Below are 13,532 nucleotides of genomic sequence, written 5' to 3'. Positions count from 1 at the left end.
ATAAGGCAATTTTAGTCCTTAAAAGAAATTGTTAATCTTGTACGACCTCTTCTTTTTCGTATTATAATTGATCATTATCTCCTAGATTACCTCTTAAATCTATAAAAAAATATTAATCCGAGTGTGAATACTCTAATTTTTAAATATTTTTGATCAAATCACGATTGCAACTTAACACCTAAGCCTTTTGTTATGATCACAACATTGTCATGGATCACATAAAGCTTTGTTACTTTATAACTTTGTATTTATATATAAATATATAAACGAAGATCTTGTGGGATGGTAGAGGTGTCACTAGCTATGCATATATATTATATTACCTGTGTTAATTACCTAATTCGTATATTATTGTCAAAAAGCAGCAAGTTATATAATTTAATGTCAAGTATTTTATATATTGTATTCTAGTTATGAACGCAACTTCATTGAATAAGCTCCTTCATACTCTTGGAGGCAACGCCACTTGCCTCTAACTTTGCAGTGGACTCCAACCAAAGCCACAATATATATTAATTAATTAACCATGGTGTACACAAAATCTGTATATTATAGGTTAGGTTTCTGATTTGATATATCTTTTGGTTCTAAGATGTATTAGAAATGTGGATATTCATTATTCCCCCTACCCATGTGAGCTAGTGATTTGGTGAGAGAAAAAGTACAGTTATGACGGTCTTTTATATTCTCATTAAGTATTTTCAAAACTTTGAAATGTAAAGTTATTAAAGTGGTACGGAGATTTGGACTCAGGAGAGTTTAATCCGTTGGTATTTGGTATATTTATAGGGTTGGTAATTCCTGCAAGTCAGAAAAGAATCTAAATACAAGCAGTAAAAGCAACGTGATTTGCATAATTAACCAAATTGGTGCTGCGTCATTATATTTTTATTTACTCCTCCTCACAAACATCCCTACCTATATATATCTCACTTTGAAAAAGTAAAAGATGACAGTTAAAATATTGTAGATTTTTTGAAAAAACAAGTGTCCAGTTCAAATTAGTCTGCAGAAGTGAATTGGATCGGGCCTTTTTTTCTTTTTCCTAACATTGGAGAAATTGATTTTCAAAATTTGAAATTATTGCTCCAGGAAAGCCATTAAACTGTTGCTGTAAGGATTTAGATAATATATATATATATATATATATTAGCCACAGCATTTTGTTTCTAAAAGTCTGATTTTATGAGCAACAATTTTTAGCATAATAAATGCAGATGCTACGTCGTGATCAACAATTCAGTACCTAAAAATTTTTTGTTGTAGCTAAAAGTACTTTACATCTATGAAAAGTAGTTTTAGCCATAAAAATCCATGTCTCTTAAGGGGTCCGTGGTTAATGCTCTTTTTTATTTTGTTCTTGCGGTGACAATTCATTGGTAAAAGAATATTTCCTCATGTATAATGATTCAAGTTTAAATTCTTCCTGCTTTAATATATAAAATGTTTATTTAATTTTTTTTTTGGTGACGACTTAACTATAATATCTTAGGTTCAATCCTATTGGACTATTTCAAAATAGCCATAAAATGTTATAGTTTTGTAATATTACGTTACAAATACAAAGAAATTAATGATCAAGTTCATGAAAAGAAGAATTTCAGAGTGAATAGCAAATTTTATACTCTGTCATTGATACCCGGATCTCCGAGATAGCAAACCAAAATCTTTCTTGAAAGTGAGCAGCATGTGATCGATGTCACTTCTGAATTAAATGAGGCAACAACTTTAAAAGATCTCATTCAACTGGCCAAAAAAGTTGCACGATATATACCATTCGTCAAATCTGATCAAAATATCATTCACTATTTTTGGAATTCCTTATCAACAACACTCATGGAGCAGAGAGCTGGCAAATAACAGCAATGTTACATGCAACATCTAAATAAAAAAAGTAGACTCATTTGTTAGTCCAATTGCAATCCATGATTCAACTTGTTTCCTGATTTGAGCTAGCCATTAATGTTGCTTTGAAAAAGATATCGAAGACCAAATGGGAAAAAATATAAAATGAAAAAGAAAACTTGCATGCATAACGTGTCATTCAGTTTGTTTCCCCACATGTGGGGCATGCAAATTAATTTGCTTCAAGTGTCGAATACATAAAAAAGGATAGTTTAATTTACCAAAAAAATATAAAAAGGGATAATTTAAATTTTCAATAACATAGCTAAGATACTTAGTTTGTCTTCCAAATAAGCGAGGAGATACCATCTAAGCTGGGAGATATCATCCAAGAAATAGTACATTACAAGTAAGATATTATCTGGGGGATTTTAAAGATTCCACTTGTGCTTTGCCACAAGGACCTTTTGTCCTAATATAAAGTCTGTATTCATCGAATGTCATTGCAGGGTAAAGTGCTGGCCTATCTTTTGTGACTAGCTCCTTGGCTGGCTGAATTAGTAAATCGCTCTTGGGATTATAGAAGAAGGCCAAAGATACACGGTCTTTCTGTGAATTCACTATTACTCTATGCTCCACACTTTTGTAAATTGCATTGCTTAGCACCTACATAGACAAAAGCAAATAAGTTTACCAAACAAAAAAAAAAAAGAAAAAAAGAAAAAAGAAAAAAGAAATATCTAATTGAAGAGTTTTGGACCTGGGTTTGGTCCCCTATGTTGACAATGAATGCATTCGGAATGGGTTTGACGGTAATCCAATTATCACCCCGACGAACTTGGAGTCCGGCCACATTTTCTTCCGGTAGGAGAAGTGTCAACCCACCAGGGTCTGAGTGTGAGGAGAGACCAAGTGTAAGGTCTGGCTGTGGACATTTTGGATAGAAATTAACCCTTAAGCAAGCTCCAATGTCATCTCCTCCATATGCATTTTGAAGGTAGTCCTCTCCTAGCCCAAGGTTTATTGATAAAAACTTCATCAATTTTCCACATAATCTAACCACTTCATTACCATATTCCATTATCAAGTCCCTACATGAGAAACCATATATAATTAGTCAATTAATCAGTATGCCTTGAAAATCAAAATCAATCCAAGGTTAATTATATAACTCTTCAACCTGATTATGGGAATGCAAACTCAGAAGTTAATATCCACTAATAACAAACGAGATTGTTAAAAAATATTTTATAAGGGTGTAAAGCAGCCGACAATGGGTAAGCTAGCAATTTGCAAGCGTTTTGAAGACAAAAGTTCAATTGGCAAGGCCTGATTCGTGGCCCCTCAAGTTGATTGGCCATGTCTCTGAAACTTTTTAGGAACTGATTAGAGGTCATGCCTATAAAAAGTTATCATAATAAATTAATGAAAGGAAAGAAACCAAACTCAAGTGCTAAAAGGATCGACATAAATAGTCTTCTTCTTCTTCTTCTTATTATTTTTTTTGGTAGAAACCATAAAAATTCTTATCTGCTTTCAAGTAATGTAGACATTATATATATAATATATGTTTTAAAATTTTATTTTGGAAATGCACATGTGAAGCTTATGCACAATTGATTAACTAATATAATTGTGTATCATCAATTAAAGTACTTTTTAAAATTCTTCTAAATCACGTTTTAATTTAAAAGAAATAAATAACATCTGAATTGGTCTAAATAAAGTATCAAAACACTATTACAATGTGCTATTACTTAAAACCATATCCTTCTAACAAAAACATAATTGATTTATATATTTTAAAGTTTTAACAAGCTTTAATACTAAAGCTTTATGAAAATTAATATATAGTTTAGAATACTATTTTGTTATTATTATTATTATATTATAATATATATTTTACTGTCAACAGATCAAGCAAACAAGTTATAGTTCTCCTTCACAGAATGGGTTCATTCAAATCTGCTACACAGTTGTGGTAATTATAAGCTCAACTGTTACACGTGCATATTGACCAAATATAAATATCCAGAATGAATTTATTAATGAAATGAAGAAAAACTTCCGGGTCAAAGACATGTAGCATTATTTGCGCAACACTTTTTTTTTTTTGTTTTGGCCGAACAATCTTAGCGACATATTGACCAATTAAATCCAGAGCTTGACTATTCTTTTTTTTCAATTAAAATATCAGTCCAAGAAAACAAAAAAGAAAACATATATATATATATATATATATATTTTACGTAGCCAAACAAGTGATTAAATATATCACGTTTTAAATATGCAAAACAGTAGTACCTGCATGAAGGAGGAAGTGAAGGCCACTTGTCTGGGTTTCTAAGAGCTGGAGGCATAAAATGAAGAAAGAAATAATCACTCCAATCCAAAACAGCACCTTTCTCCACTCCCAAACGGCTTCCGTAACCTTCATAAGTCACCGGAGAATTCGAATATTCCTGTTTTACCTCCAGCGGAAGCCCGAAGAATTCCCTCCACATGGCTTTCACATTCTTCATCAGTTCATGGCTGACACCATGGTTCACAATCTGGAAAAAACCCCACTCTTTGCACGCTTCCGATAGCAAACTGAGCGCCCTCTCTCGGACCCTTTCTTCGTCGCTGAACAAGTCCTCCAGACTGATAATTGGTATATCAATCTCTTCTTCACTACTAGTTGTAGTAGGTGTAGAAGTATGACTACTACTACTACTTTTTGAAATGGAGGAATTGTTATTGTTAATATTATTAGAAGAACTAGCCGATGGTCTTTGAGATAGGGGTTTGACATAGCATTTTGGGATTGAAATTATGCCACTTTCGGCTAACGACTGAACTCTCACAACTGGCTCAGGCCAACTCTGTAAGCAGCCCGTCATTTTTTTTTTCTCTTTTTCCAAACAGAAAGAAGAAAAAAGACAGAAAAAGGGTTATGTTTCTTTTTTTTTTTGTTTTGTTTTTTTGGTGTGTGTGGTTTGAGAAAACTGCCCAAAGAGGGGGTTATTTATAAGGATTTGGGAATGGACTGAATTTCGGCGCCGTGAGCAACTTGATTTGCTCACTACCATACATAAAAACAAAAAAAATTAAATAAATAAATAAATAAGGCAAATAAATTACATATATATAAAAATATATAGTGTTTGGGAAGAAAGAAAAAAAAGGTTCCACTTTTATGGGGGAGAAGAGCTTGAACATCAACATACAACATAATTAAGGTAATTTTTTTAGAGAGAGAGAGAGAGAGAGAGAGAGAGAGGGTGCTGTGGAAGTGGTGGTGGTAGGGAAAGGTATACGACAAAAATGGTTAGGGGAGAGGGTTGACGGGACGAGATTACAAGGCATGTGATTCTGGAATGAATATGAATTGGTTTCATAGTGGGATATAAACCCACGTGTTGTAATTTATTATATATGGTGGAGAGAGAGAGAGAGGGAGAGAAGATTAAGATGAATTTTTACTTCTTTTTATTTTTATTTTTTTATTTTTTGACAGAATACGTGTCGCTTTCCTATTGCCTGTTGCTGTCCACACAATTGCCCCTCGTCTTTAGTTCTACAATCTACACCATGCACTGCGGCTTCGGATAATGCTTATCGTTTAGCCAAGAATGGAAATCGGAAAAATTGAGGAAAATGGGAATATATTTCTCCATATGTTTCTGGATTTGTAACCCATGCATTCTAAATAATTGAATGCCGACATATTCTTTGAAATTATCTCCACAATATATTTTTATAAAATTTATAAAAAAAAAAATTTATATATATATATATATATATAAATTATGGGCTCCATGCTCGGACAAGATTTTTTTTCTTTCTCTTTTTTAATCTATAAAAAGTTGTAATAAATGATAACAAAGACATAATGTATGAGTAATGATATAGAAAAAATTCCAAAAAAAGATCAATTCATTTCCTGTTCGAGTCCATTATATTATTGGCTAATATATAAGAGGAGAAAAAACGGTTTTTATAAATAAAAGATATTGGCATCAATGCATTTGATACCAATGTTTTAAATATCAAAATTTTCGTCAAATTATTTTCAAAATTTTCATTTTTTTTGAAAGATTAAAAAGAAATTTAGATTTTAAATTGAAATGGATAGAATTTTCATAATATCCATCAAAATTTTTAAAATTTGACCGAAATTTACATATGAATTTTATCAAAATATCCATATCAAATACTTAACAATTTGATTAAAAAAATCTATAATATCTATCAAAATTTTAAAATTTTTCATGTAAATTTCTAAAATTTCTAGAAATATTTATGAAATTTTTTCAAATTTTTTTAATAAAAAAATTCATAAATATTATTGATATTTAGTAAATTATTTTACTAAATTAATTTTAGTAATCTTTTTTTTTAACTTTTAATTGTCTTTTAAATATTTAATGATATAAATAAAACGAAATGAATTAAATTGAATAACTTTGATAAATTTTATTCATTGATAAAATATGAGCAATGCAACAGGTACCAAATTGTTTTTATCAAAATTTTAGTAATCAATTATGTGATAGTTTTTTAATGGTGTTAAATTGATAGTGCTTTATATATATAAGTGAATAAACCATCTAAAAGTTATCAAATCAAAGATATCAAAATTTTGATAAAAAAATTTGGTCACTCTAGATTTATCTATAAAATATATATGCATGCTATACATTTTGTATAAGATAGATTTATTATAATCCTATAATTATAAATTATTAATTAATTATATAAGAATGGAAAATAATAACATGAAAATACAATATTATATATAATTAGTATTGATAGCATTTAAATTAATAACATTAAGAAATAAAAATAAAAAGATAATAGGATGTGTTATACTAAACATTAAAGACAACTACTTTTAATACAAAATCCTTATATTTGATATATTAATAATTACATAAAAAATTATCAAAGAAATGCGTCTTTTAATAATTATTTTTCACATTTCACATCTCAAAATGAGAATAAAAAAACCTAATAATTTTCAATTATTTAAAAGTTCTATGAGTAATTAGATGATATTTATGAAATATAATATAATTGTAATAATTTTTTTATCTTAATTAATAAACAATTTTATCAAGGATATATATATATTTGCATATTTTCATAAACAATAGTTTATTTATGATCGTTACTGTTTACTGTAAATTAAATTGATTAAAAAAATATAATATTTATTTAATACTTTTGTAAATTTTATAATCAATTTAATAATTGATTGATTAAATAAGCTAATGTTAAATTTTTAACAAAATTTTTTAGTTTTTTAAATAAATTTCTATCATTTTTTTGTAAATTTTTATTGATATTTGATACTTTTCAATATTTTCATAAAAATTTTCATATTTTAAACTTTCGATATTTTCATCAATATCAAAATTTTAAATTTTGTCTGATACCTAAACTATTTTTCTAGATATTGTGTATCTTAAACTTTATTTTTCTTTGCACCCTGCATTTTCATTCTTTTTTCTGTTAAATTTTTAAATAGAATAGTCACATGCTTGGCATTGGGGCAAAAAATAAATATGTAAAATGCAATTTCATATAATTTAAGGTGCAAAATATAAAATTTTTCAAACAAAACATCAATTAAAGTATTAAAAAAAACTATTAAATAATACTATTGTATTTTAAAGAAGTTTGTAAAAGAACTAAAAAAAATTTAAAATGTAATTTTTCAAAAATTAAATAAAAATATTTACATATAAGCCCTAAAAAAATTAATATTTTTTTTTGAAAAAGTGAAAATTTTATTAAAAAATACATATTAGGAAATCTTATAAGTATTTTTTTTCTTAAACAATAAATAAAAATGTAAAAAGGTACATGTAATAAATAAAATAATATATTTTATGATAATAATTTTGAATTTTTTAGATTTTAGAAACACCTTATATTTTTAAAGGGTCTTTATTTTTTTTTAAATATTTATAATATGTATAAATTTTATAAAAATAAAATAAATATCCCAAAAAAAAAACATAAAGATCAATAAGATTTGAACAAGCATAAAAAAAATATTTTTTTTGGGAAAAAGTGAAATTTTATGAAAATGTACATATTAGAAAAATTTTAAATTATTTTGTAAAATAACAAATATAAACATAAAAAATTCATGTGATAAATAAAATAGCTTATTTTATAAAAATAATCTTTCATTTTTTATGATTACTTATTTTCTATAGGTCTTTATTATTATTATTTTTTTCAATCTTTATAATAGTTACATATTATTTTTTCATATATTTTCAAAAATTATATTTGCATTCCTTTAAGACATTACTAATTTATTCAAAAATAATAATTGTCATTAGTCAAAAAAGTTTATTGATTTTTTATTAAATTTGTTATATGAAATTTTTTGCATTTTGCATCCTAAAATGAAGTTCAAGGTGTAAAATACCAGGAAAAAAAAGGTGTCAAAGTGCAAAGTGTTAAATTATATATAGTTTAAGATGCATTGATACCAATGTTCACATAAATAAATATTTATAGAGAGAGTTTCTTACTATGTAATTGCTTACTTCGCAGCTGTTCTGTAGTTTAATAGTAAAAATTATTGTTTCTTCAATCAATTTTGAATATCTCATCTTTAACGTTAAAAAATTTATTTATGATCATGTATATATATATAAAAAATTTTTATGGTACGGATATTTATAATTTTTTATTGTATAAATATTTGCAAAAATAATATTTTTTAAAAAAATAAAAAATCATCAATATTATTAAAAAAAAATAATAATTTTTTCAAAAACATTTATCTTCGTATACGTTACATCATAAAATTATCATATATAAATATATTATGAACGTAGCCCTATAATTTTGAAAGTACAGATAAATTATAAATTTCATATAACAACAAAATATATCATATATATTGTTTTAATATTGAAATTAAAGAACTCAAATTCAAAATATTGTCTAATACAATCAATATTTTAGTACAGAACATGATGGTAACAATTAGTGAAAAGTACACGGACAAGGAAAAGTACGATTCCCACGTTTCCATATAAGAGAATGTTGTGAGGCGTGGCAATCTTTTTTTGGTCCAAATTGAGTTATCTCTTCCCCAACCTTAATTTCCAAAATTTATTTTAAAAAAAAATTGTCCAAGAATATCGTCTCCCTTACCAATTGATGCAATTTTTTTTTATATTAAGAAATTACATAAGATAATATATAAAATATAAAATATAATATATGCAATGAATATTACCGAGTGCTTTTTTTTTTTTTTCCCCTTATTTACTTACTTTAACAAGTAATTGATATTCTTAGTTTAACATTTTCTAGGTAGTGTTTCTTTTCATTTTCTTGTTACTTTTCCATCTCGAAATCATGGAATATAAACCTTATTCAATATTATCCTCTTATTAATTTTTTTTGACAATATCTTCATAAATAATCTTGACTATACGAGTTACAAAGCGTATCCTTAATTAAGAATCAGCACCATTGAAAGATGCTATCCCCATTATTTTTTATGGAACTTGTAAGGTGGCACATACATGGCATTAACTTACATATGCTTTAATGAGCATCTTAAATTTTTTATTATTATTATTTTTTTGGCGAACCCACATTTGGGAGATGTACCATTTTAGGTCATTTACTTAATTACTGGGTTTTTGTTTTTTGTTTTTTGTTATTTAATTTTTTTTATAATTCTCTGTATTTGTGGTTGTAGAATAATTCTTGGATTTTATTTTACTAGTCATTGTGCATGTATCTCTGTTTCCTTTAGCCGTTTACTTAATTATTGGGTTTTTGTTTTTATAGTTCTCTATTTGTGGTTGTAGAATAATTCTTGAATGTTATTTTACTTGTCATTGTGCATGTATCTCTGTTTCCTTTAGAGTATTAATGAAAATATTTTTAGTACAAATTAATTTTATGTAAACGAGCTGGCTATATACAAACTGATTAAAAAAGCGAATATATACAAAATTATTTGATTGGTTAACATGATAATATAATTTAAATATGAATAAGTAAACACTTAAAAAAAATATTTAAATATAAACTAATTAAATAATAACACATATATTAGAAATTTTATTAGATTATATGTTGCCTTTAGCATTATTTTATATATATATTTTTTGTTTCAAACATCAACTCGAGGACCTTCATAAAGATATAAAAAGTTAGTTATATTAAATTAAATAATACATAGATCGTAGTCTTGACTAGCTAGCGAAACAATACCATTAAAAATAATAATAATAAAATTAGATAAGAAGAAAAAAGAGACTAGCTAGCTAAACTTTACATTATTGTAGCATATGCATGAATCAAGCTAGCTACATTTGTTTTGACCAAAAAAAGGCTAGCTACATTTGTGTTATTCCAAATAATTTAATTAATTAAAATAATTTTTTGCTGAACATTCAACCTTTTTGAAAGGGAGGACACCAAGAGGATTATTTCCTAGGAAACTTCCTCTTTTGTTATTATTATTTTTTTATGGATCTGTTTTGTCATATTGAATTATTTCGTTTAGGTGACTATAAGTGCAATGCTTGTTCACCATCAGAAAATATTTTAGGATCGAAACATATAAAATTGGTTATGTTTTTCCACACATACATTACATATTCATCATAAGCTTTATTAATTATTACCAACAACTTTGTCTATAATTAGAAAATATACAGATGTATCTTCCAGAGAGAAAAACACAAGAAGAAACGACTTATATATATATATATATATATATCATCCCTAGGCATCTATCTAAATTATACGTTTCACATTTTATGGAAAAAATCAGAAATTGATTGTAACAAGAAACGTCTTCTATATATCATCAGGACCACCACCTTCTAGAGAATCTAGTGAAGCCCCGGTAGTCGTTAAATTAATGGTCCTTTCTCCACATAGATATTAATAAGCTTAATTATCTTTGTTTGAAAAATTAAATCACAAAAATTCAAAAACTACGAAACATTTTCACATTGATTAATTAGAATTTGTTCAGTGTAGGATTTATATATGAAACTCGTTTTTTTTTTTTTTTAAAAAAAAAAAATCGTTTTCGTGGCAGATAGCGTATTTTATTAAATAACAATATTTTAGATGGTGATGTTTTAAAAAATCATCGTATAAAGTGATGTACACGTCAGCTGAAAAATTCTTGTTCACATATGTATGACTCGCACTGAACATTCTTTAATTATTTTCCAGATCTATACCCCTAAAGAAAGATATATGGCAAAAAAAAACAAAAACCCATTTATGTAATTTGTTATTGTCTGAATACAAAAATGGTTGTACTTCGATTTGTCAAAAAATATGACTAGAAAATCCATTTCTTATTAATTAACTGGCATATACTCTCTGTTTGATTTATCTTCTTTATTTTCCTACTTTCTAACTGCATTTATGCATTGCATGCCTGCGTTCTCTCTAAGTCTGTCATGAGGCTCACAATTTGTTTTCAATTCTAAATCTGTCAGAGAAAAATATAAAATAAATCGTAGGCTTACTTTTTTGGAAATGCAATAATTTAATAGGGTAACTCTTCTAAACACCTAGGTTGAAGTCATAGTTCTGTTGCATTACCGAGTTTTGAAATTACAATTTAATTAATTTTTTATTTACTTAAACTTTTATATTAAATGTATCAAATTGTTTATCAAATAAAGTGATAATATATATATATACATATGAGTATAATTTAAATATGGTAGTGAACTTATAAATGGATAATTAAAATAAAAAAATATTTAAATATTACATTATTTATCAAATCATTGAGTAGACAATTTGGTCACTCTAATATTATTCTTAATGATTATAACATAAATATTTCCGGGAGATTTTTAAACAAAAGCCCTCAAATTGAATTTTCAAAATTAAAGAACCTGAAAAATAAAAGTTAGAAAAAAGTTTTGGCTACAGTGAGCAGGAAGTTTCAGCTGCCGAATTCAAAAGCGTGGAACAAGATTGAAAAATGAGACAAAAGGATGAGAAATTGTGAATCAGACATTGGAAAATAATATCTTGAAAGCCCAAAAGATATACAGTATCTGGCCGACATTGGGAGCTGCTGCATCATATTCATTTATCAGACTGAGTCTTTCAGGGTTTAATTTTTGTCACGTTTAAAACATTGGGCCAATCATGAAGTCACTCGTGATTTCATCGGAATGACACTAATCCCATTCCTCTTACTTTACCCAAAAAAAAAAAAAAAAAAAAAGAAATCCTATTCCTCTCAATTTTTTCATCTTCTTGAGACTTTCTTCTCTGTCCTTTGCTCTCTCTCCCTTCCTCCTAAAAAGAAATAAAAAAGAAAAATTATAATTATCCTTACTATTTGTAATTTATTTTGGTGTGATATAGTCATGAAATTTTTTCAGCATCTTATTTGATAATTTAGAACTTCAAATTTACATATACAATTGATTAATTAATTGAAAGAAAACAGCTTCAATATTATCAATCTTTTATTCATTTTTTTTTAAGTAAAAGAAAAAAAAAATCAATAAAATTGATGTTTGTTACTAACGATTACCGTATGCCGCAGAGTGACAATTTAATTGGCTCTTGTCTTAAAGCTATAATTTCATGTTTCCATATAAGTTTTTGATTTTTAAAATGCTAAGAGAAATTTAAATACAATCGTTTAATAATTACTGAAGTGGATCCTGGTTTTGATGATTACCAACAAATAGCAATGCTTTAAAAATAATAATGAAAAATACAAAGCATATTTATATGTCTAAATTCAAAATCTTTAATTTGAAGAATGAGAAATGATTCCATAAAGGATAGTGAGAAAAGTGCTGCAGATAAGGGAGAAATTGTAGAAAATAAGAGAGAAAAAACAGTACGAATAGTTCATAGGCAGTGGTCTTATTTATGTCGATATATGTTGCAGAAACCATGGGTACAAAGGAGGGAAAATTCAAAGAACATGAAGATAAACTTGGCTGTGACTCGCAATAACTTATCTAAATAAAGACATCTGCCATGTCCCATGCTCCAAAAATCAATACACATGTTTCTGTAAACAGATTAATTAAAAGATAATCCACATATATACAATCAGGTTTAAATTAAATTTTTAAAATCAGAATTAATGTTAAGATTTTTTTTTTTTAACTCTTATACTTTATTAAAGATTAAAATTTAAAATTATATTTATTAATTATCAAATTCTAACTGAATTTATTTTTTTAAATAAAATTTTAATATATTATTAAATTTATATTTTATTATATTTAAATTTTAAATTTTAAATATTGATGTGATTTAAAAACTAATAAAAAAAATTAACATTAAAAATATCATATAAATTTGATGTTAGCCTGATTGATAAAATCTTCTTCATTCATTCATCCATTGAATGAAGAAGATTTTTTTTTTTTTTTTTTTGCTTTTTTAGATGTCGATTAGCATATGTCTCATATCAAGAACTTCGTCCATAGAGAGTTTTATATGTGACGCAAAAATTTGTCTCTTTGCTGACAAATTAACTTCATGCGTTTGAGTTCTGCTGCTCCTATTTCTTGATTGCTTAGTATCAAAACTCATATTCTGCTGTTCACAATAATTCGTTTTTCTTTCTTTTTTTTCTTTTAAGATTTTAAAACCCACTTACATATTTGAGGGTTTCACTGAAATTGATGGTTTTAATTTTGGTCAAA

General features: G+C 26.6%; 1 protein-coding gene across 1 annotated transcript; it reads right to left on the bottom strand.

Moving 5' to 3' along the window:
• Nucleotides 1-2,006: 2,006 nt before the first annotated feature.
• LOC125419205 (jasmonate-induced oxygenase 4) lies at nucleotides 2,007-4,838 on the bottom strand. The gene is made up of 3 exons (XM_048464680.2): nucleotides 4,150-4,838; nucleotides 2,606-2,936; nucleotides 2,007-2,511 (listed from the first exon to the last, which is right to left on the bottom strand). The coding sequence occupies exons 1-3, from the start codon at nucleotides 4,725-4,727 to the stop codon at nucleotides 2,263-2,265; spliced, it is 1,158 nt and encodes a 385-aa protein (XP_048320637.1). The 5' UTR covers nucleotides 4,728-4,838; the 3' UTR covers nucleotides 2,007-2,262.
• Between the last annotated feature and the right edge of the window lie 8,694 nt (nucleotides 4,839-13,532).

The sequence above is a fragment of the Ziziphus jujuba genome, chromosome 6 (genome assembly GCF_031755915.1).
Source record: "Ziziphus jujuba cultivar Dongzao chromosome 6, ASM3175591v1".
Classification (NCBI taxonomy): Eukaryota; Viridiplantae; Streptophyta; class Magnoliopsida; order Rosales; family Rhamnaceae; genus Ziziphus; species Ziziphus jujuba.
Note: the sequence above shows the minus strand (reverse complement) of the source record. Positions and strands in the feature narration are given on the sequence as shown.